Genomic DNA, 24,130 nt, shown 5'->3' with positions numbered 1-24,130 from the left:
TTTTTCTACCAGTAACATGCTGTTTTGGTGACTATGGCCTTATAGTATAGTTTGAAATCAGGTAGTGTGATGCCTCCAGATTTGTTCTTTTTGCTTAGTCTTGCTTTGGCTATAAGGGCTCTTTTTTGGTTCCATGTGAATTTTAGAATTATTTTTTCTAATTCTGTGAAGAATAATGGTGGTATTTTGATGGGGATTGCATTGACTGTAGATTGCTTTTGGCAGTATGGTCATTCTTGCAATATCAACTCTACCCATCCATGAGCATGGGATGTGTTTCCATTTGTTCATGTTGTCTATGATTTCTTTCTTCTCTTCTCTTTTTTGAGATGTTTTCTCACTCGTGTTGCCCAGGCTGGAGTGCAATGGTATGATCTCGGCTCACTGCAACCTCCACCTTCCAGGTTCAAGTGATTCTCCTGCCTCAGCCTCCCAAGTAGCTGGCACTACAGGTATACACCACCACACCCAGCTAATTTTTGTATTTTTAGTAGAGTCGGGGTTTCACCATGTTGGCCAGGCTGGTCTCAAACTCATGACCTCAAATGATCCGCCCGCCTCAGCCTCCCAAAGTGCTGGGATTACAGGCTGCACCCAGCCTATGATTTCTTTCAGCAGTGTTTTGTAATATTCCTTGTAGAGGTCTTTTGACTCCTTGGTTAGGTATATTCCTAAGCATTTTATTTTATTTTATTTTGCAGCTATTGTAATAGGGGTTGAATTCTTGGTTTGATTCTCTGCTTGGTCGCTGCTGGTGTATAGAAGAGCTACTGATTTGTGTACATTAATCTTGTATCCGGAAACTTTGCTGAATTCTTTTATAAGTTCTAGGAGCTTTCTGGAGGTGTCCTTAGGGTTTTCAAGGTAAACAATCATATTGTCAGCAAAGAGTGACAGTTTGACTTCCTCTTTACTGATCTGGATGCCCTTTCCTTCTCTTGTCTGATTGCTCTGGCTAAGACTTCCAGTACTATGTTGAAGAGGAGTGGTGAGAGTGGACATCCTTGTCTCATTCCAATTATCAGAGGGAATACTTTCAGCTTTTCCCCATTCAGTATTATGTTGGCTGTGGGTTTTATTACATTAAGGTATGTCCCTTGTATGCCAATTTTGCTGAGAGTTTTAATCATAAAGGATGCTGGATTTTCTCGAATGCTTTTTCTGCATCTGTTGAAATGATCATGTGATTTTTAATTCTGTTTATGTGGTACATCACATTTACTGACTTGTATACATTAAACCATCCCTGCATCCCTGGTATGAAACCCACTTGATCATGATGGATTATCTTTTTGATACGTTGTTGGATTCGGTTAGCTAGTATTTTTGTTAAGGACTTTAGCATCTATGTTCATCAAGGATATCAGCCTGTAGTTGTTTTTGTTATGTCCTTTCCTGGTTTTGGTATTAGGGTAATGGGGGCTTCACAGGATAAATTAGGGAGGGTTCCTTCTTCCTTTATCTTGTGGAGTAGTGTCAAAAAGATTGGTACCAATTCTTTTTTGAATGTCTGGTAGAATTCTGCTGTGAATGCATCTGGTCATGGAATTTTTTTTGTTGGTAATTTTTAAATTACCATTTCCATCTTGCTACTTGTTACTAATCTGTTCAGGGTATCTAATTCTTCCTGATTTAAACTAGTAGGGTTGTATTTTTCCAGGAATTTGTTCACCTCTTCTAGGTTTTCTAGTTCATGTGCATAAAGGTGTTCACAGTAGCCCTGAATGATCTTTTGTATTTCAGTGGTGTCAGCTGTAATATCTCCTGTTTCATTTCTTAGTGAGGTTATTTGGATTTTCTCCCTTCTTTTCTTGGTTAATCTTGCCAATGGTCTAACAGTTTTATTTATCTTTTCTTTTTTTTCTTTCTTTCTTTTTTTTTTTTTTTTTTTTGAGACGGAGTCTTGCTCTGCCGCCCAGGCTGGAGTGCAGTGGCCGGCTCTCAGCTCACTGCAAGCTCCGCCTCCCGGGTTCACGCCATTCTCCTGTCTCAGCCTCCCGAGTAGCTGGGACTACAGGCGCCCGCCTCGTCGCCCGGCTAGTTTTTTGTATTTTTTTAGTAGAGACGGGGTTTCACCGTATTAGCCAGAATAGTCTCGATCTCCTGACCTCATGATCCGCCCGTCTCGGCCTCCCAAAGTGCTGGGATTACAGGCTTGAGCCACCGCGCCCGGCCTTATTTATCTTTTCAAAGAACCAGCTTTTTGTTTCATTTACTTTCTTTTTGTTTGTTTTTTGAGACAGAGTCTCAGTCTGTCGCCCAGGCTGGAGTGCAGTGGCATGATCTCGGCTCACTACAGCCTCTGCCTCCTGGGTTCAAGCAATTCTCCTGCCTCAGCCTCCTGAGTAGCTGGGACTACAGGCCTGTGCCACCATGGCCAGCTAATTTTTGTATTTTTTAGTAGAGATGAGGTTTCACCATGTTGGCCAGGATGGTCTTGATCTCCTGACCTCGTGATCTGCCCGCCTCAGCCTCCCAAAGTGCTGGGATTACAGGCGTGAGCCACTGTGCCCGGCAGCAGTTTCTTTATGAAAGAAGGATGGCAAAGTGGCAAAAACTAGAAGTCTTTTTAGACCAGGGAAAAGTAAAACACAAGACAATAAGCCAGAGCAACTCATCCCTGGCAATAATACATTTCATACAAAGTTTGCACCTGCTTCTCCACCTGCACTTCTGATATTATTACCGGTCTGTCTATCTATCCATCATTCAGTAGCCTCAGCCCTTTCATACATCCTCTCCATAAAGGCATTTTGTTTTCTGTTGTAAAGTCCTATATTTACTGTGATATACCTTTCATTGTTAGGAATTTAACATGCTTTTTTAACTTTGCTAATTTTAAAATTAAGATTGTAATACATGAACATTCTGGTTACAAAGCTGCAATGTTATATACTGTCTACCCAACCCTATCTTCTTATAAGCAGAGTGATAACATGAGAAGTTCCACATCAAGGCCGGGTACAGTGGCTCATGCCTGTAATCCCAGCAGTTTGGAGGGCCGAAGAGGGTGGATCACCTGAGGTCAGGAGTTGGAGACCAGCCTAGCCAACATTGTTAAGCCCCATCTCTACTAAAAATACAAAAATTAGCCGGGCATGGTGGTATGCACCTGTAGTCCCAGCTACTCAGGAGGCTGAGGCAAGAGTATTGCTTGAACCCAGGAGGCAGAGGTTGCAGTGAGCTGAGACTGTGCTAATGCACTCCAGCCTAGGTGACAGAGCTCCAGCCTTGGCAACAGAGCAAAACTCTGTCTCAAAAAAAAAAAAAAAAGAAGTTGCACATCGAGAAGCAGGCACAGATTTTATACAGAAGGTATTACTGCCCAGTGGTAGATGGCTCTGCCTCATTGTCTTGAGTTTTCTTTTTCACTGGTTTAAAGATTTAAACAAACAAACAAAAATGCAGTTTTAGCTATTCTGTTGTCCTTCTTTTCATAAAGAACTGCTTACATTGTCCCAAATAGGACCTTAAGCCCTACAAGTACAATTCAATTTTGCTACATTCTGCTTTCTAATGGTTATTTGCTGGTTTTTGTTTTGTTTTGAGATGGAGTCTCACTCTGTTGCCAGACTGGAGTGCAGTGGTGCAATCTCAGCTCACTGCAACCTCCACCTCCCAGGTTCATGTGATTCTTCTGCCTCAGCCTCCCGAGTACCTGGGACTACAGGCGTGTGCCATCAGGCTCAGCTAATTTTTGTATTTTTAGTAGAGATGGGGTTTTACCATGTTGGCCAGGATGGTCTCAATCTCTTGACCTCATGATCCACCCGCCTCGGCTCCCAGAGTGCTGGGATTACAGGCGTGAGCCACCGCGTCTGCCCTGGGTTTTATGCTTTTTTTTTTTTTTTTTTTGAGACGGAGTCTCGCTTCTTCACCCAGGCTGGAGTGCAGTGATGCAATCTTGGCTCACTGCAACCTCCCTGGGGTCAAGCAATCCTCCTGCCTCAGCCTCCCGAATAACTGGGAGTACAAGCACGTGCCAGCACGCCTGGCTAATTTTTGTATTTTTAGTAGAAATGGGGTTTCACCATGTTGGCCAGGCTGGTCTCCAACTCCTGACCTCAAGTGATCCACCTGCCTGGGCCTCCCAAAGTGCTGAGATCACAGGCGTGAGCCACTGCACCTGGCCAAAACTAGTGTTTTGTTTTTTTGAGACAGGGTCTTATTCTGTCACCGAGGCTGGAGTGCAGTGGCACAATCATGGCTGTCTGCAGTCTTGACCTCCCAGACTCAAGCAATCCTCCCACCTCAGCCTCCAGAGTAGCTGGGACTACAGGCATACACCATCATACCCGGCTGATTTTTGTATTTTTTGTAGAGACAGAGTTTCACCACATTGCCCAGGCTGTTCTCAAACTCCTAGGCTCAAGTGATCTGCCCACTTTGGCCTCTCAAAGTACTGGGATTATAGGCCTATGCTACCACATCTGGCACATTATTATTTTCTATTCATTATAAGTTTTTCAGTAATACAAGTTTTCCAGAATACATATGGAACTAATGGTATAATTAGAACAGAATCCAAGAGTGTTTCATTGGAAACATACAAAAAGGACTGAAGAGACGGAAGGTTGTTCCACCAGCATTATCTAGACAATCCCTTGATAACTACAAATCTGTCCAAGGATTAGAAATATTTAGAATGGGCCAGGTGCGGTGGCTTATGCCTATAAACCCAGCAGTTTGGGAGGCCGAGGCAGGAGGATTGCTTGAGCCCAGGAATTCATGACCAGCCTGGGCAAAATAGTGAGACCCCATCTCTACAAAAAAATTTTAAAAATTAGCTGGGCATGGTGGCACATGCCTGTAGTCCCAGCTACTCAGGAGGCTGAGATGGTAGGATCACTTGAGCCCAGGAGGACAAGACTGCACCACTGCACTCCAGACTGAACAACAGAAATATGTAGAATGGTTTATGTTATATAGCAGGAAAGCCCAATTCCTTTACTGATGTAATGTAATCTAGATTAAAAATATGCAAAATCTCTTTGCTTATTCAATTTTCTTTTTCTTTCTGTTTGTTATTGTTTTTTGTTTTGTTTTGTTTTGTTTGAGACAGGGTCTAGAGTGCAGCAGTGTAATCACAGGTCACTGTAGCCGCAACTGCTCAGGCTCAAGTGATCCTCCCATCCCAGCCTCCCAAGTAACTAGGACTACATGCATGCACCACCACACCCAGCTAATTTTCTTATTTTTTGTAGAGACAGGGTCTTGCTATGTTGTCCAGGCTGGCCTTGTAACTCCTAGGCTCAAGCAATACTCCCACCTCAGCCTCCCAAAGTGCTGGGATTACAAGGTGAGCCACCATACCTGACCCAACCAAATCAATTTTCTGCTCATTAGTTTTATAATTCAATAGATCTGCCTCTTAGAAATGAAAGGTCCTAAATAGATTATTAGTCCTAATTTGTCCCCTAGGTAGTACTCTTACTATAAATTAACCAACCGACATTCTGTTTGTAAACTTGTTTTTTTTTTTTTTTTTTTTACCTCTGATTAGCAAAAGATAATTTCTAGGAAGCTAGAGCACTGAACATTAAAAATGTTGGAACATAAGGCTTATTTACAAAGATATACTCTAATGCTACAACTATGACTTTTGCTTTTTGATAATAATCATCATAATCCCTTACATTAACAAGTACTTATGACTTACTGCTTCCAACATTCATAATCTGAGTATTCCAACTGTCCTATAAGAAAAGCATTAAAAATAAAAATGACCATTTTGCCAATGTAGTAAAAAAATTCAGAAAATCAGGCCAGGTGTGGTGGCTCACACTTGTAATCCCAGCACTTTGGGAGGCTGTGGTAGGCAGATCACCTGAGGTCAGGAGTTCGAGACCAGCCTGGCCAACATGGCAAAACCCCATCTCTACTAAAAATACGAAATTACCCAGGCATGGTAGCATGTGTCAATAATCCCAGCCACTCAGGAGGTTGAAGCAAGAGAATCGCTTGAACCTGGGAGGTGGAGGTTGCAGTAAGCCGAGATTGTGCCACTGCACTCCAGCCTGGACAACAGAGCAAGATTCTGTCTCAAAAAAAAAAAAAAGAAATCAGAAAATCAAACATAAAAACACCCATAATCCCACACCAGAAATAAATATAATAAATGACTTGGTGTACATACTTCCTAACCATTCCATTATTACAATTTTTATTAAACTGGCGTATTATGGCTGGGCACAGTGGCTCACACCTGTAATCCCAGCACTTTGGGAGGCCAAGGTGGGCAGATACTTGAGGTCAGGAGTTTGAAACCAGCCTGGTCAACGTGGTGAAATTAAAAATACAAAAACACAAAAATTAGCCAGTCGTGGTGGCGCACGCTTGTAATCCCAGCTACTCGGGAGGCTGAGGCAGGAGCATCACTTGAACCTGGGAGGCAGAGGATAGAGTGAGCCGAGATCATGCCACTGCACTCCAGCCTGGACAACAGAGCAAGACTCTATCTCAAAAAATTAAATAAATAAAATGAAATGGCATATTATACTTATAATTTTATAGCTCCCCCCCTTTACATATTAGGATCGTTCTTATAACTAATATATTTAATGGATTAAAGCATTCCATTCTATATATATAGCAGAGATTTCTAAAAATCAATCCACTAAGCCTATTTTACAGAAAAGGTGAAGCTTAGAGAGATAAAGTCATACCATAGGGCAAGGTCTATGAACTAAAACCTTGGCCTTCTCATTGCTAACAGAGTATTCTATCCATAATAGTTTCTAAAAGGATTGAAATAGACGGAACATTTTCTGACAAAAACAGCCATTAGACGGCCTAAAGTCTGAGATACGCACCTAGCCACATGCGAATGATGCTCATGTAGTCTTTGTTCTTGGCTGAGAGAAGTTTGTCATAAGAAGGACAGCCTGCCAAAAGGATGCGATCATGGTCCTCACACATGGATATCAGGTGCTGCTCTGCACTGCGGGTGCAGCACACATGATAATGAGCCAGTTTTGTTATGGCATGTCTAATAGAGTCATCAATGGTCCCACTGACTTCCCCACCTTCAATGTGAAGGATTCGGATGTTCATCAAGGCAGCAGATGTGGCCAGAGCCAGGGCATCAAACCTGTCTCCATGAACAATCATGATATCAGGCTTCAGGCGATTAAGGACATCTGGCAGCTTCACTAGGGCCAGGCCTACTGACTCCACCATGGCTGCCTCATCTTCTCCCCTCACAATTGTGTGTAGCCTGGTGTTAATGTCAAAGTCATCTTGTTCAATCATTCTATATGTATTTCTAAAACCGGGAAGAAATAAAGATTTAAGAACATGTTCTTAAACACAGAGCCATAACATACAAGAAAAGCAATCTAACACCAACCCTGAAGTGAGAAACATTAAAATAAATAAATTTAAGTATAACTTACAAACATAAAAAGCATAGACCATAAATGTAAACAGCCTGATTAAGATTATTTTTTTTTTTGAGATGGAGTCTTGCTCTGTCGCTCAGGCTGGAGTGCAGTGGCATGACCTTGGCTTACTGCAACCTCTGCCTCCCGGGTTCAAACGATTCTCCTGCCTCAGCCTCCTGAGTAGCTGGGACTATAGGCATGTACCACCACACCCAGCTAATTTTTCTATTTTTAGTAGAGATGGGGTTTTGGCATGTTGGCCAGGCTGGTCTTGAACTCCTGACCTCAGGTGATCTACCCACCTTGGCCTACCAAAGTGCTGGGATTACAGGCGTAGGCCACTGCACCCGGCCAGAGAATTTTTTTATTAGGAAGAATGAGACTAAACTTTTAACAGTGGTCAGCACTTTTTATATACACTTAGGGGAAAATGTTCTTTACCCGTTTTTTTAATTTTTTTGAGACACAGTCTCGCTCTGTCGCCCAGGCTGGGGTGCAGTGTTGTGATCTCGGCTCACTGCAACCTCCACCTCCCAGGTTCAAGCAATTCTCCTGCCTCAGCCTCCTGAGTAGCTGGGACTACAGGCGTGTGCCATCACACCCAGCTAATTTTTATATATTTAGTAGAGACAGGGTTTCACGATGATGGCCAGGATGGTCTCAATCTCTTGACCTCATGATCCGCCCACCTCCACCTCCACCTCCCAAAGTGCTGGGATTACAGGTGTGAGCCATCGCGCCCAGCCAGCCCTTTTTTCTTTAAGAAAACATTTCACGGTGAAAAGTCTCTCACTTTTGTCTCCCAATCATCCAATTCTTCTCCCCGGAAGCAGCCAATTTCTTGTGTTAGAATGTACTTTAAACATGCATTTTCATTCACTACTAGTCAAATTTCCTATTTAATGGTCTCATCAGATAAATACTATTTTTCCACCCTTGGTAAACTGTGGTAGGCAGATAAAAAACCTACTATCATTTCCCTGAGAGCCTCTCTTCCACTAGTCTTCCTGTCAAAGCTTTCTCCCAGCAATAAAAGAACCCACTCAGACTTTCATCTCAGGTTCTAGCTAAAATTTCTATTCTACCGAGAGGATGCTCCTAAATAGCCAGAATTCATTTTGTATTAAAAAAAAAAAATCTATGGATCCCTGAGCTATCCATTAAGTTTCTTCTCTACTCTTTAAGTATTTCCTAATAGTAAATTCCCACCTTGTTTTTAAAGAATAGTCTGAAAAGGACAATTTTATTTTAATGCAAGGTCCTTTCAGATATAGTACTGTATTAGTGACCCTCTTTGGAGACTACATGAATGTATTCATGCCACAAGGGTGCACTAAATGCCTTTTTATTATATACATCAAGATGTATGTAATAAACCTTGTTCTCTCAAAGATTGTCCAACCTTTGTTTTTTTGTTGTTGTTATTGTTTTTTTCTTTTTTTTGAGACGGAGTCTCACTCTTGTTGCCCAGGCTGGAGGGCAGTGGTGTGATCTCGGCTCACTGCAACCTCCGCCTCCCGGGTTCAAGCGATTCTCCTGCCTCAGCCTCCCGAGTAGCTAGGACTAGAGGCATGTGCCACCACAACTGGCTAATTTGTTTTTTGTATTTTTAGTAGAGATGGGGTTTCACCATGTTGGCCAGGCTGGTCTCGAACTCCTGACTTCAAGTGATCCACCCACCTCAGCATCCCAGAGTGATGGGATTACAGGTGTGCGCCACTGCACCAGGCCCAACTTTCACTTTTTAAATGTAGCCTGTGATTAATAACAAACCTAATGTCACCAAAATAAATGCCAATGGTCACAGTAATGTAACTCTCTACCTTGCAGTTTAGATTTTTAAAATCTTGTTTCATATCTACTACTTTATATGCTGTTGGCCTATAAACCAGTTTTAAAGACTTGCCATTAGAGCTCACAAAACAGATTACATGGAATCACATTGTTATATGCATACAATATGTATTTATAAGTGGCATTTCTTTGAATGTAACAACTAGTAACAAACAGTAATATTTTTATAGCTACCATTTATCAATCATCTATTAAGCAGCATCATTGTGATGGATGTGCTATATCATGATCTCCATTCCTCACAATAATTTACAATATAAGTTTTTACTACATTTTATAATGAGGAAACTGAGGCTCAGAGATGCTAAGTGACTTCTCTAAGGCCACATAAAAACTAAGCAGCAGAACTGGAATTTGAAGCTGGGCCTATATGGTTTGGCTAACAAAACTCAAGCTCCTTCTAGCACATTGTTGCAATGAAGAATAAGAAAATGCTTTCGTCTTACCCATAGTCATCTATCAGGTGAGAGCCAAGTACCACAACATCAAGTTCAAAGAACTCAGGTTCAGTTTTAATGCCAAACATGATCGGGGCAAGTTTAGAATAATCTGCACGGTTACAAGTAGCAACACAAACCCGCAGCTTTCGGTTATTTCCATTCTTCTCCATGATTTGCTTGTTTCGTTTTGAGAGGTTCTTAAAATAGAGTTCCTGAAATTGCCAAAATAAAAACTTTATAATCAGAATAACTCCTAGATATAACTAAACTTTAAACTTCTCTAAATCAGAAATAGAAATTTTCAGTCTCAAGTCCTTAACCACTATTTAATATAGTGATTCTTAATCTTTTTATACACCTCCACTTCTATGTGACTCTCCCATTGGTATATCCAGAGTTAAGAAACTCCAAGACTGGGTATGATGGCTCACATCTGTAATCCCAGCACTTTGGGAGGCTGAGGCGGGTGGATCACGAGGTCAGGAGATCAAGACCATCCTGGCTAACACGGTGAAACCCGTCTCTACTAAAAATACAAAAAAAAAAAATCAGCCTGGCGTGGTGGCGGGCGCCTGTAGTCCCAGCCACTCTGGAGGTTGGGGCAGGAGAATGGCGTGAACCCAGGAGGGGGAGGCGGAGCTTGTGGTGAGCTGAGATCATCATGCCACTGCACTCCAGCCTGGATAACAGAGCGACAGTCTGTCTCAAAAAAAAAAAAAAAAAAAGAAACTCCAGCAGACTAACTATAACACCACCCCATCCTCTCACACTCAAGAAAACACATTGGAATGCCATTAAGAAGGAGTGAGATAAATCAGCTCTTGTTTAAAAGGTGAGCAAATATCAGCTCTTTATTATTAAAAATTACTTGCCATAACTCACAGATGAGCCCAACATAGCAGGTTGTCACAAAATCAGTGGTTGAGAACCACTGATCTAGTTCAACTCCCATCACTTTATAGAAAGGGAAACACAGGTCTTGAGAGGGAAAATTACTGCCCCAACATTCAAGATCACGTCTCATAAGGAACACAGTCTCTTCACTCTCACACTATACACTCCCTAAATACAAGGTATTGTGATTAATGCTGGGCAAAGAAAGATGAGTAAGATAAAAACCTGACCTTCAAGCCCTCATTAGTACCTACACACCAGTGCCAACAAAACTGACAACTCCAAATGCCTATCAGATATCTCCTGCTGTATGTCCTATAACCACCTTAAAGTCAGTGTCCCAAACTGAACTAATTTTCTTTTCCAAACCTGTTCCTCCTCAATTGTTCTCTGAGTTATGCAATTTCATTCATCCAAATGCCTTGAAATCCTTGTCTTTTCTGTTCTTCGCCCCATATCTCCAAAATGGTGTCAATTCCACCCCCTAAATGTCTTTCAAATCTATCTCCTCCTCTTTATCCTTACAAGGACTTCCACTAGTCCAGTCCCTCATTTTAGGTCTGGACGATCGTAACGCTGTCAAGTGGTTTGCCTGCCTCCTATAAACTTTATTATTTATTTATTTATTTGTTTGTTTGTTTGTTTTGAGACAAAGTCTCACTCTGTCACCCAGCCTGGAGTGCAGTGGCACGAGCTTGGCTCACTGCTACCTCCGCCTCCCAGATTCTAGCAATTCTCCTGCCTCAGCCTCCCAAATAGCTGGGATTATAGGCACCCACCACCATGCTCGGCTAATTTTTGTATTTTTAGTAGAGATGGGGTTTTGCCATGTTGGCCAGGCTGGTCTCGAACTCCTGGCCTCAAGTGATCTGCCCACCTCAGCCTCCTAAAGTGCTGGGATTACAGGCATGAGCCACTGTGCCCGGCCTCCTACAAACTTTCAAAGTGATCTTCCTTTCCCTGCCTAAAATTACACTTACTCTGTGCCAAAGTGCCAGCCATACCAAACTGCCTCCAGTTCAACTAGTGAATCTCCATATATCTGTACCTTTATAGATGATACCTACTTTTTCCTCAAACTTCCCTTCCCCCTTGCCTGGTTTTCTCCTCATCCTTCAAAACTCAATCTAAGTATCATCCTTTCTGGAAAGGTTTCACACAAACCTCAGGTCCTCCTCCCCCATGTTTCTCAGTTGCTGCCTCGCTCTGAGCATTATGGCCCTCCCATTCACAGATATACTATTGCTTAGCTCCACTGCTCGCTCATCCCTCCCTGCCATGCTATACCCACCATTCAAAAAGTAAAATCAGAGGCAAGGAATAAGCGATTTGTTTTATGGAATTTTTTTTAAAGTTTTTACATTTTTGGAGACGGGATCTTGCTATGTTGCCCAAGCCAGAGTGCAGTAGCTATTCACAAGCAAGATCATAGCTCACTGCAGCCTGGAACTCCTGGGCTCAAGCAATCCCCCCTGCCCCAGCCTCATAAGTAGCTAGAACTACAGGCATACACCACTGAGCCAGGCTTGGAACATGTTAAACTTCTCTAAATCAACATAAAATTTAACCTCATGGACTCTGATCTCAATGTTCATGTTTCAGTAAGTGTATCAATATTTAGAATCTGTAATCAGGAATCCAGAGACACTTCAGTAAGGATTCCAATTCTAGGGGTGCCATCCTTTAGATGAGGGTAAACTCTGAAATTCACTGGAAATTCCATTAGTAGCCCTCTGCTGTTGGTACCTCATCTCTCTTAAGCTAAAATTCTGTGACCATGCAAACTGTCCCATCATTAGGCCCACTCTGAATTTATAATCCCCAGTAGAAGCTAATTTCACCCAATGACAAATACAATATAATGAAACGAGCATTCCACCAAGAGAGTTATATTCAGAAGACCTAAGCACTATATGGTCTTTTTTGTTTTTTTTTTCTTTTTCTTTTTTTTGAGACAGAGTCTCGCTCTGCCGCCCAGGCTGGAGTGCAGTGGCCAGATCTCAGCTCACTGCAAGCTCCGCCTCCTGGGTTTACGCCATTCTCCTGCCTCAGCCTCCCGAGTAGATGGGACTACAGGCGCCCGCCACGTCGCCCGGCTAGTTTTTTGTATTTTTTAGTAGAAAAAACGGGGTTTCACCAGGTTAGCCAGGATGGTCTCGATCTCCTGACCTCGTGATCCGCCCGTCTCGGCCTCCCAAAGTGCTGGGATTACAGGCTTGAGCCACCGCGCCCGGCCTTTTGTTTTGTTTTTTTGAGACGGAGTCTCGCTCTGTCGCCCAGGCTGGAGTGCAGTGGCACAATCTCTGCCCACTGCAAGCTCCGCCTCCTGGGTTCACGCCATTCTCCTGCCTCAGCCTCCCGAGTAGCTGGGACTACAGGCGCCCGCCACCACGCCCGGCTAGTTTTTTGTATTTTTAGTAGAGACGGGGTTTCATCGTATTAGCCAGTATGGTCTCGATCTCCTAACCTCATGATCCGTCCACCTTGGCCTCCCAAAGTGCTGGGATTACAGGCGTGAGCCACCGCGGCCACCACGCCTGGCCTTTTTTTTTTTTTTTTTTTTTTTTGATAAGGAGTCTCCTTCTGCCACTCAGGCTGGAGTGCAGTGGCTCGATCTCAGCTCACTACGACCTCCGCCTCCTGGGTTCAAGCAATTCTCCTGCCTCAGCCTCCTGAGTAGCTGGGATTACAGGCATGCGCCACCACGCTGGGCTAATTTTTTGTATTTTTAGTAGACATGGGGTTTCAGCATGTTAGCCAGACTGGTCTCAAACTCCTAATCTCATGATCCGCCTGCCTTGGCCTCCCAAAGTGCTAGGATTACAGGCATGAGCCACCACACCCAGCCACACTATCTAATCTTTAAAGAGACAAAAATATTCTTCCAAAAATGGTTGTCCTAAGTGTTCTTGTATATAACCCTTCCAGTGATCAAATTTGAGCTGAATAAATTGTTGGTAATATTTAATTTGCTGGGTGAGGCAGAACAAATCATTCATGGTTTGTCAGTTTGCATTTATTTTACAAAGAACAGTAAACGTTCCATCTGGCAGTAAAATGCTTATTTACCAGGTTACTCAAAGGTTATTCTACCTAAACTGAGAGCAAGCTGACCATATAAATAAACGGTGAAAAATACAACATTGTTACCTAGAAACCTAAAGAACCTAAAAAAGTCAAACTTTTTTTAAGAAGTCAAATCTTAAAAATAAAATTAAGATAAAATGCCTTTTTAAGGGGAGGTTTTAAAAAATAATTTTAATTAACTCAATTTTTGATTAGGTAGTATATTCACATGGTTTAAAACTGAAAAGTCACAAGAGGTTAAGTCGCAAAAAGTCTTTTCATCTGTGTTCCCCAGCTAGCTAGTTATTTTCCCTGGAAGCAAATGGTTACTGGTTTCTTAACTGTCCTTCCATGGATAAACTATGACAATATAAATAAATATATGGCTCACGTCTGTAATCCCAACACTTTGGGAGGCTGAGGTGGGTGTATCATGTGAGGTCAGGAATTAAAGAACAGCCTGGCCAACATGGTGAAACCCCATCTCTACTAAACATACACAAAAAAAATTAGCCAGGTGTTGTGGCACACGCCTATAGTCTCAGCTACTTGGGAGGCTGAGGCAGGAGAATCACTTGAACACATGAGGTGGAGCTTGCAGTGAGCCAAGATCATGCCACTGCACTCCAGCCTGGGCAACAGAATGAGTCTCTATCTAAATATATATATATATGATATGTATATATATAATGTATATATGTGTATACACACACATATATACACTACACACACACATACATGATGTATATTACAAAATTGGTATATTCTACAGTTTGGGCAAATCTTACTTTTTTTTTTTTTTTTAATAGAGTCTCCCTCTGTTGCCCAGGCTGGAGTACAGTGGCATGACCTTGGCTCACTGCAACCTCCACCTCCCCAGTTCAAGAGATTCTTGTGCCTCAGCCTCCTAAGTGGCTGGGATTACTGGTGCCCGCCACCACACCCACCTAATTTTTTTGTGTTTTTAGTAGAGATGGGGTTTCACCATGTTGGCCAGGCCAGTCTCAAACTCCTGACCTCATGTGATCTACCCACCTCTGCCTCCCAAAGTGCTAGGATTACAGGCGTGAGCCACTGCACCCAGCCACAAATCTTACTTTTTAAAATGCTTTTAATTATGACTCAATGAAATGGTAGAATGAGAATGTTTAAAGATATTGGAAATACCAAATCTAAAAGGGCAAAATTTTGGAAATTGCTGGCCATCAACTTTTCAAATATACAAAGAGTTATACGAGCCCTAAAATTTAGCAAAAACATTCAACTTTGGCCGGGCACAGTGGCTCATGCCTGTAACCCCAGCAGTCTGGGAGGCCAAGATGGGCAGATCACCTGAGGTCACGAGTTGGAGACCAGCCTGGCCAACATGGTGAAACCCCATCTCTACTAAAAATATAAAACTTAGAAGGGTGTGGTGGCGTGCACCTGTAATCCCAGCACTCAGGAGGCTATGGCAGGAGAATTGCTTGAACTTGGGAGGAGGAGGCTGCAGTGAGACAAGATTGCACCATTGCATTCCAGCCTGGGAGACTGACGGAGACTCCATTTCAAAAAAAAAAAAAAAAAAGTTAGCCAGGCGTGGCAGCGCGTGCCTGTAATCCCAGCTGCTCGGGAGGCTGAGGCACAAGTATCACTTGAACCCAGGAGGCAGAGGTTGCAGTGAGCGGAGATCACACCACTGCACTCCAGCCTGGGCAAAAGAGTGAGACTCTGTCTCAAGAAAACATATATAAAAATAAAAACAAGAAATCTGGCTGGACATGGTGGCTCATGCCTGTAATCCCAGCACTTTGGGAGGCTGAGGCAAGGACTCCTTGAAATCAGGAGTTTAAGACCAGCCTGGGCAACACAGTAAGATCCCTGTCTCTGCAAACAAATTTTTTTTAATTAGCTGAGCGTGGTTGTGCACACCTGCGGTCCTAGCTATTTGGGAGGCTGAGACAGGAAGATCACTTGAGCCCAGGAGTTTGAGGCTGTAGTGAGTTATGATAGTGCCACCGCACTCCGGCCTGAATGATGGAGCAAGACCCTATCTTAAAAAAAATTAAAATTTAAATCCAGCCTGGGGCAAGTAAATTTCCTTTTGTAAGGATGCAATCACTTTTCATTAGTACTTACAATGGACAGTCTTGAACTGAGAGAATGCAAAAAGCTGCTTTCAAGAATTGGGTTTCGGCTGGGCGCAATGGCTTACGCCTGTAATCCCAGCACTTTGGGAGGCCGAGGCAGGCGGATGACCTGAGGCCAGGAGTTCAAGACCAACCTGGCTAACGTGGCGAAACCCCATCTCTACTAAAAATACAAAATTTAGCCGGGCATGGTGGCAGGCCTGTAATCCCAGCTACTCAGGAGGCTGAGGCAGGAGAATCGCTTGAACCTGGGAGGCAGAGGTTGCAGTGAGCTGAGATCCTGCCACTGCACTCCAGCCTGGGCGACAGGAGCGAGATTCCGTCTCAAAAAAAAAAAACTGGGTTTCTCAGATCACCAGTGATTTCAAGATGAAGGCAAACTTGTCTATAAACCTGGCCTTAGGCAACATTGTTCTGTTTTTCAGTTTATTCATATAGCCAGCTTGCTCCCAGTTTAGGTAGAATAACATTTGAGTAACTGGTAAGTACTAAGCATTTTAGTACTGCCAGATGGAACATTTACTGTTCTTTGTAAAATAATACAAACTGACAAACCATGAATGCTTTGTTTTGCCTCACAGCTTTTTTCTTTTTTCTCTTGAGACAGAGTCTCACTCTGTCACCCAGGGGAGTGTAGTGGCGCAATCTCAGTTCACTGTAACCTCTACCTACCAGGTTCAATCAATTCTCCTGCCTCAGCCTCCCAAGTAGCTGGGATTACAGGTGCACACCACCATGCCTGGCTAATTTTTGTATTTTTTAAATAGAGACGAGGTTTCACCATGTTGGCCAGGCTGTTCTCTAACTCTTGACCTCAAGTCATCTGCCTTGGCCTTGCCTCACAAAAATTAAAAATTTAAATTAAAAGCCACAAGAGGCTAAATAGCAAAAAGTCTTCTCATATGTGTTCCCCAGCTATATAATTTTTTTCCCTCAAAGAAACTATAGTACAAATTGGAAAAGGACCACTGCACTCCAGCCTGGGTGACAGAGTGAGACCCTATCTTTTTTTTTTTTTTTTTTTTTTTTGAGACGGAGTCTCGCTCTGTCGCCCAGGCTGGAGTGCAGTGGCCGGATCTCAGCTCACTGCAAGCTGCGCCTCCCGGGTTCACGCCATTCTCCTGCCTCAGCCTCCCAAGTAGCTGGGACTACAGGCGCCTGCCACCTCGCCCGGCTAGTTTTTTGTATATTTTAGTAGAGACGGGGTTTCACCGTGTTAGCCAGGATGGTCTCGATCTCCTGACCTCGTGATCTGCCCGTCTCGGCCTCCCAAAGTGCTGGGATTACAGGCTTGAGCCACCGCGCCCGGCCGTGAGACCCTATCTTACAAAAAATTTAAATTTAAATAAAAAATAAAGACAAGCAATCTTTTAAATGAACATTATGAAGTAGGTGCATTGTCCAGCCCAGAGCTCAGAAAGTCAGAAGGCGGGACTGAATACTCGCATCCATTACACTCTTCAATTCTGTAATTGTACCTGAGCCACCAAAAGAAAGACAGAAGAACAAATAATAGGTGACAAATGGATGGATGACAGATGATAGACAGATAGATGATAGTTTTCAGACAAGTTTGCCTTCATCTTGAACTCACTGGCAATCGCTGAAAAACCCAATTCTTGTTTTTTTGTTTTATGTTTTTGAGACGGTCTCATTCTGTTGCCCAGACTGGAGTGCAGTGACACGATCTCAGCTCACCGCAACCTCCACTTCCCAGGTTCAAGCAATTCTCCTGCCTCAGCCTCCCAAGTAGCTGGGATTACAGGCATGTGACACCGTGCCCAGCTAATTTTTTTGTATTTTTAGTAGAGGCGGGGTTTCACCACGTTGGCCAGGCTAGTCTCGATCTTCTGACCTCAGGTGATCTGCTGCCTGGCCTCCCAAAGTGCTGGGATTACAGGCATGAGCCACCGTAACTCAATTTTTTTTTTTATTTTTATTGAGACCGAGTCTCACTGTCGCCCAGGCTGGAATACAGTGGTGCAATCTCAGCTCACTGCAACCTTCGCTGCCTGGGTTCAAGCCATTCTCCTGTCTCAGCCTCCTGAGTAGCTGGGATCACAGGCGCCCACCACCATATCCAGCTAATTTTTGTATTTTTAGTAGAGATGAGGTTTTACCATGTTGGCCAGGCTGGTCTTGAACTCCTGACCTCAGGTGATCTGCCTGCGTTGGCCTCCAAAGTGCTGGGATTACAGGCGTGAGCCACCGCACCCTGCAGAAACCCAATTCTTAACGGCTATTTTCTGCATTCTCTCAACTCAAGACTGTCCATTATAAATGCTGGCAAAAGGGTGTTAACACTTTCCAGAAAAATAATGTCCCACTCAACCGTGGAAAGAGTTATTTGTGAAGAGAGTATTTTTAAGGCAATCAACTGAAAATAATGAACACTTGGTTCAAGCAGTCACTGAACAGAGGAAACAACAGTAAACATTTGCTGAGTGCTTCTGAAGTGCCAAACATTGTGCTAATAGCTTTCTTTACACGTATTAACTCATTTCATCCTCACAGCCCTCCTATTAGCCCCATTCTACAGACAGGAGGCACAGAGAAAACAATTTACTTGCCCCAAATCACTGTTTAATAGTTCATCATTGGCTGGGCACGGTGGCTAACTCCTTTGTAACCCCAGCACTTTGGGAAGCTGAGATGGGCAGATCACTTGATGTCAGTTTAAGACCATCCTGGCCAACATGGTGAAACCCCGCCTCTACTAAAAATACAAAAAATTAGCCGGGCGTGGTGGCGGGCGCCTGTAGTCCCAGCTACTCGGGAAGCTGAGACAGGAGAATGGCGTGAATCCGGGAGGCGGAGCTTGCAGTGAGCCGAGATTGCGCCACTACACTCCAGCCTGGGCGACACAGCGAGACTCCGTCTCAAAAATAAATAAACAAACAAATAAATAAGGCGGGGAATTCACGCTTCTCAAATATACAAGGAAGCCCTGACTCAGAAGGTAGAGTCAGAGCAGGGAGGAGACCTTTTAGCCCAGCCTTTTCACGCCAGGACAGCTTGCCTGCCAGGCAGCTCTCCACCCTCTCTCGCCCCGCCCTGCCCCGCTCCTCACGGGACACTCAGCATCTCCCCTGGCTGGACAGCACTGTCCCAGGGGAGAAGTCAACCTGAGCCTCCCTCTACATCCCCTCCCCTGATCATCGGGGCCCACCCCGAGCCACACGGCGGAGCCCCGAATTATGCCAAAGAGGGGCCCTGTGGTGCAGGCCTGCAGGACATTGGGCGAGACCTGGGTCCAGTGTGGGCCTCCGGGCGCGGTGGGGTGGAAAGTGGCCGGGGAGGGGAGGCCTGGGGCAGGAAGCCGGAGGAGGCGGCCCTGGGGGTGGGCAGGATGCTCTCCCGGAGTCCCCCGCCGCCGCGCGGCTCTCACCAGACGCAGTCAGAAGCTCCCTCCCACGCCGCCACCGAGCTCCTCGGGCGATAGCCGAACCAAGCGCCACGAAGCAGACAGAGCGCGAGCCCGCCCCTCGGTTTCCGCGCTCGGGCGCGCGGGTAGATGACTCGTCGCTCGACCTTGTCCCCACTCCCCGCTTGCCCAGCCACGCCCACCTGGAGCGCCGAATCCGCGAGCGCGCCCTGACACCGCCCGAGAGGGCTCCCGTGATTGGCTGCCCCCGTTCCCGCCCCCCACCCTTTCCGGCGGTGTTTTGCGGCCGGCCGGGTGCAGACCAGAGCGGAGCGTCTTCCGTGGTATCTTCCGCGCTGCAGCTCCTGCGGGGCTTTCCAGCCAGCCTGTGCTCCTGCCCCGAAGCGTCCTCCTCCGCTGGCGACACACGCACTGAAGCCCGAGTCTTCCCGCGGGGTAGTTGTTTGGTCTTGCACTCAAGGAGGGATTTCTTGCGCCTCTCGTTCCTTCAGTTATTTCATAGACCAGGACCGAAACAATACTGTCGTGTAGCGCGGCCACCCCACAGCGGTCCCTGACGTTAAACCTTGTCGTGACTGCTAGAAGACACTGGTGGAGTGTGAATTGATGACCAAGGCATGGCAGAGCCTTCCTGATCTTTATAATCAGTTCAGCGGCGGCCTCCACTACAGGGAACCCCCAGCCAGTCCCGAGGCCTAGGGACATCGAGGGAGAAACGTGGCAGTGGTAAAGGGCTTGCGCAGCTCCTGAAGATAAATAAGACCTTGGGTTGTTAATTGTTTTTGAGACAAGGGTCTCACTATGTTGTCAAGGCTGGGCTCGAGCTCCTGTCCTCAAGCCATGTTTTCTGGCTTCAGCCTTCTGAGTAGCTGGGACTACAGGCCCATGTCACCGAATCAAGCTTTAAGACTTTTTAATGACCCTTTCAAATTTCTGAGTCACTCCCAGCATTTTAGGAAGCCAAGGTGAGAGGATAGTTTGAGGCCAGGAGTTTGAGACCGGCCTGGGCAACAGATTCCTAAGTCACCATTGACAAGAAACTTGGAATGAAGTTGATGATACAGAATATTAACATCTTTTTTTTTTTACAAGCATTAAAAATGTACCACAGGTGAAACTAAGTCTAACAGCTTACTGAGATTTCTTGCTGTACAGCAAATTTCAAATCTCATCAAACTTTTGCAGTTTGTGATACATTTCAATTAATAATTAAGCTCTAATTTGTAAATACTTATGAATTCTTCGTTCTCCTGCAGCTAGCTTGGAGCCATGAAAAGGTCACATTAGGCTGGGCGCGGTGGCTCAAGCCTGTAATCCCAGCACTTTGGGAGGCCGAGACGGGCGGATCACGAGGTCAGGAGATCGAGACCATCCTGGCTAACACGGTGAAACCCCGTCTCTACTAAAAATACAAAAACTAGCCGGGCGAGATGGCGGGCGCCTGTAGTCCCAGCTACTGGGGAGGCTGAGGCAGGAGAATGGCGTAAACCCGGGAGGCGCAGCTTGCAGTGAGCTGAGATCCGGCCACTGCACTCCAGCCTGGGCGACAGAGTGAGACTCCGCCTCAAAAAAAAAAAAAAGAAAAGGTCACTTTAGCCACAAAAGAAAAGACATTAAGGGATTTTGGCAAGGAAGTGCTATCAGATGTTTGTTTGTTTGTTTGTTTTGAGACAGGGTCCCACTCTTATCACCCAGGCTGGAGTACAGTGGCACTATCTCAGCTCACTGAAACCTCCACCTTCCAGGTTCAAGCAATTCTCCTGCCTTAGCCTCCCGAGTAGCTGGGACTACAGGCCCACGCCACCATGCCCGGCTAATTTTTGTATTTTTAGTAGAGACAGGGTTTCACCGTGTTGGCCAGGCTGGTCTCAAACTCCTGACCTCAGGTGATACACCCGCTTCAGCCTCCCAAAGTGCTAGGATTACAGGCATGAGCCACCACTCCCAGCCCAGATTTCTTTTTTAAATCACATTGGCTGCTGTGTGGAAAATGGATTGGTAGCAGTGAAACTCAACTGAAGTGGATAGATATGATGTTTATTTTGGAAGTAAAATTGATGAGACTTAATTATAGGTTAGATATAAGGGGATGACAGGGAAAAAGACTCAAGAATGACCTCCGGGCCAGGTGTGGTGGCTCACACCTGCAGTCCCAGCACTGTGGAAGGCAGAGGTGGGAGGATCGCTTGCTCTCAGGAGTTGGAGGCAGCAGTGAGCTCAATCACACCACTGCACTCCAGCCTGGGTGCCAGATGGAGACCTCGTCTCTTAAAAAGCAAACAAAAAAAAGAAATGACTTCCAGGTTTCTGCCATTAGTAATTGGGTGGTTGGTTGTGTACTAAGATGAGAAAGGCTGGGAGAGTGACCTGGTTGGGGAAGAAAAAAGTAAAGTTTTAATTCAGGGCATGCTATGATTGAGATGCTTGTGAGCCACATGAAGCTATTAAATGTGCAGTGAGATATATGAATCTGAACACAGACTCACCAGACTATAAATCGTTTATTAGTTTCATATATGCTGTAACAAATTACCACAAAATTAGGGTCTTCAAAACAACACAAATTTATTATTCTACAGTTTTGGATGTTCAGAGTCCAAAATGAGTTTCAAGGGACCAAAATCAAGGTGTCAGTAGGGTTGCCTTCCTACTGGAGGCTGCCAGGGAGAATCCATTTCCTTACCTCTTCCAGATTCTAGAGGCTATCCACATTCCTTGGCACATGGCACCTCTGACCTCTACCTCCCTTGCCACATCATCTCTGACTCTGCTGCCTCCCTCTCTCACTTAAAAAGATCCCAGTGATTACATTGGGTCCACTCAATAATCCAGGATAATTTTCCCATCTCAGAGTCCTGTTCACACCTGCAAAGTCCCTCTTGCCAAATAAGGAAACATAGTCACAGGTTCAGGGATTAAGATGTGGATATCCAGGTGGGGCACGATGGCTCATGCCTATAATCCCAGCACTTTGGGAAGCCAAGGTGGGCAGATCATGAGGTCAGAAGATCAAGACCAGCCTGGCCAACGTGGTGACACCCCGTCTGTACTAAAAATACAAAATTAGCCGGCCATGGTGGCGCACACCTGTAGTCCCAGCTACTTGGAAGGCTGAGACAGGAGAATAGCTGGAACCCAGGAGGCAGAGGTTGCAGATCGCGCCACTGCACTCCAGCCTGGGCGACAGAATGAGACACTGTCTCGGAAAAAAAAAAAAAAAGATGTGGATATCTTTGGGGAGTTATTTATTCTGCCTACCACAAGAGGTATTGAAAATCACTTGAAGGCAAGATGTGTATGTTGCTTTTAAAGTTACATACTGTACCTCCAGATATGCAGAATAGAACATTAATTTTTTTCTTCTTGAAAGGTAAGAAAAATTAACTTCAAAAACAATGCTTAATGTCCAGTGTTTAAAATCTGGGTGCTGATTACATAGGTGTGTTTAGTTTGTAAAAACTCAAATTATATAGCCGGGCAAGGTGGCGGGCGCCTGTAGTCCCAGCTACTCGGGAGGCTGAGGCAGGAGAATGGTGTAAACCTGGGAGGTGGAGCTTGCAGTGAGCTGAGATCCGGCCACTGCACTCCAGCCTGGGCGACAGAGCGAGACTCCGTCTCAAAAAAAAAAAACTCAAATTATATATGTAATATATATGTACTTTTTGTGTGTATTTTACTGTAATGTGCTTTAAAAACAATGCTTAGTATAGCTAGAAAAATGTAATTATAAATATAAATGCTTTTAACAGCAGGCAATACATTTTGAGAATTGTATGCACTTTCTAAGCCACTTGTAAGTTTTGTGTTTGACCAACATTGAGAATTTTATATTTCCACAATCATTTAACCTTAAATGAATAATCTTTTTAGAATTTTCTTCTCTGCTTTCTTGAAATGAAATTGCAGCAAGGACCCTTAGGAGGCATTTTCTCTTGGCTTTTTGAGATCACTTTTCTCTGGGTAAATTATATTATGTTTCTGGATTTCTGTTACTTTACTGTGTAACATTGTGAATTGACATACCAAAAATCGTCACTAGTTAAGTTTGGTTTGTATGATTTGGTTTTATTTGACTTTAGTCTGAGAACTCTACGAGTTTGCAAAAAAATTACTTATGGCTTTGTAGTATAATAAAATCAGATTTTTCTAGAGATTACTCCCTAACTATAAATATAACTTCAAGCATTCAGGGCATAATTAGGCTATCAATGATTTCTAGGCTTTAAGAGATCCTCTAATCTAACCTTTTCATCAGAGGGGGACACCTTCCTACAGCACCCCTGACAGATGCTCATCTGGCCGCTTTGGGAACATTTCTTGTCATAGACTTGTCTTATTTTATTTGGTGATTTAATTCTTTTAAAGTACTCTGCCTCTCTGTAAATTCTACCCATGTATTTCATAGCCTAAACATTTCTAAATTAAAATAGCCTAAACTATTCGAAACATTGTATCTATATTCATCAGTGCTCATAACAACATTAAGATGTAAATTCTGTATATACCCCCTACTTTACAGATAAAAAGACCAAAATACAGAATTTGCCTGAGGTTGCACAGCTGTTAAATAGAAGAGCCCCACACTTGATCCCACTTGCTTAGCTACTACTACCCAGTATTTCCTCTCTATACTAACTAGAGCATTGCACTTTATGACAGAAACCTATCTCAAGGTCTCAAGGTTCATCTCAGTCATCACTTTTTTTTTTTTTTTTTTGAGACAGGGTCTCACTCTGTTGCCCAGGCTGGAGTGCAATGGCACGATCTCGGCTCACTGCCACCTCTGCCTCCCAGGTTCCCGTAGTTCTCCTGCCTTAGCCTCCCAGGTAGCTGGGATTACAGACATGTGTCACCACGCCTGGCTAATTTTTGTATTTTTAGTAGAGAAGGGGTTTCACCATGTTGGCCAGGATGGTCTCAAACTCCTGATCTCAAATGATCTGCCCGCCTTGGCCAGGACCCGGATTACAGGTGTGAGCC

General features: G+C 44.3%; 1 protein-coding gene across 4 annotated transcripts in view; it reads right to left on the bottom strand.

Moving 5' to 3' along the window:
- Positions 1–24,130, bottom strand: part of GNE (glucosamine (UDP-N-acetyl)-2-epimerase/N-acetylmannosamine kinase) — a 79,171-nt gene that overhangs the window by 41,740 nt on the left and 13,301 nt on the right. For 2 of the 4 annotated variants that reach the window (XM_033238107.1, XM_033238104.1), the window contains exons 2-3: positions 9,683–9,888; positions 6,813–7,264 (exon numbers count right to left, since the gene is read on the bottom strand). In XM_033238107.1, the coding sequence (XP_033093998.1) occupies positions 6,813–7,264; positions 9,683–9,888 (658 nt within the window). Of the gene's footprint in view, positions 1–6,812; positions 7,265–9,682; positions 9,889–18,335; positions 18,476–19,153; positions 19,333–24,130 lie in introns of those variants that run through there. The other 2 variants (XM_033238105.1, XM_033238106.1) reach the window with 2 other exon arrangements.

This window comes from Trachypithecus francoisi, unplaced genomic scaffold (genome assembly GCF_009764315.1).
Source record: "Trachypithecus francoisi isolate TF-2019V2 unplaced genomic scaffold, Tfra_2.0 Lachesis_group16, whole genome shotgun sequence".
NCBI lineage: Eukaryota > Metazoa > Chordata > Mammalia > Primates > Cercopithecidae > Trachypithecus > Trachypithecus francoisi.
The sequence above is the reverse complement of the archived record's forward strand: the minus strand, read 5'-3'. Positions and strand labels throughout refer to the sequence as shown.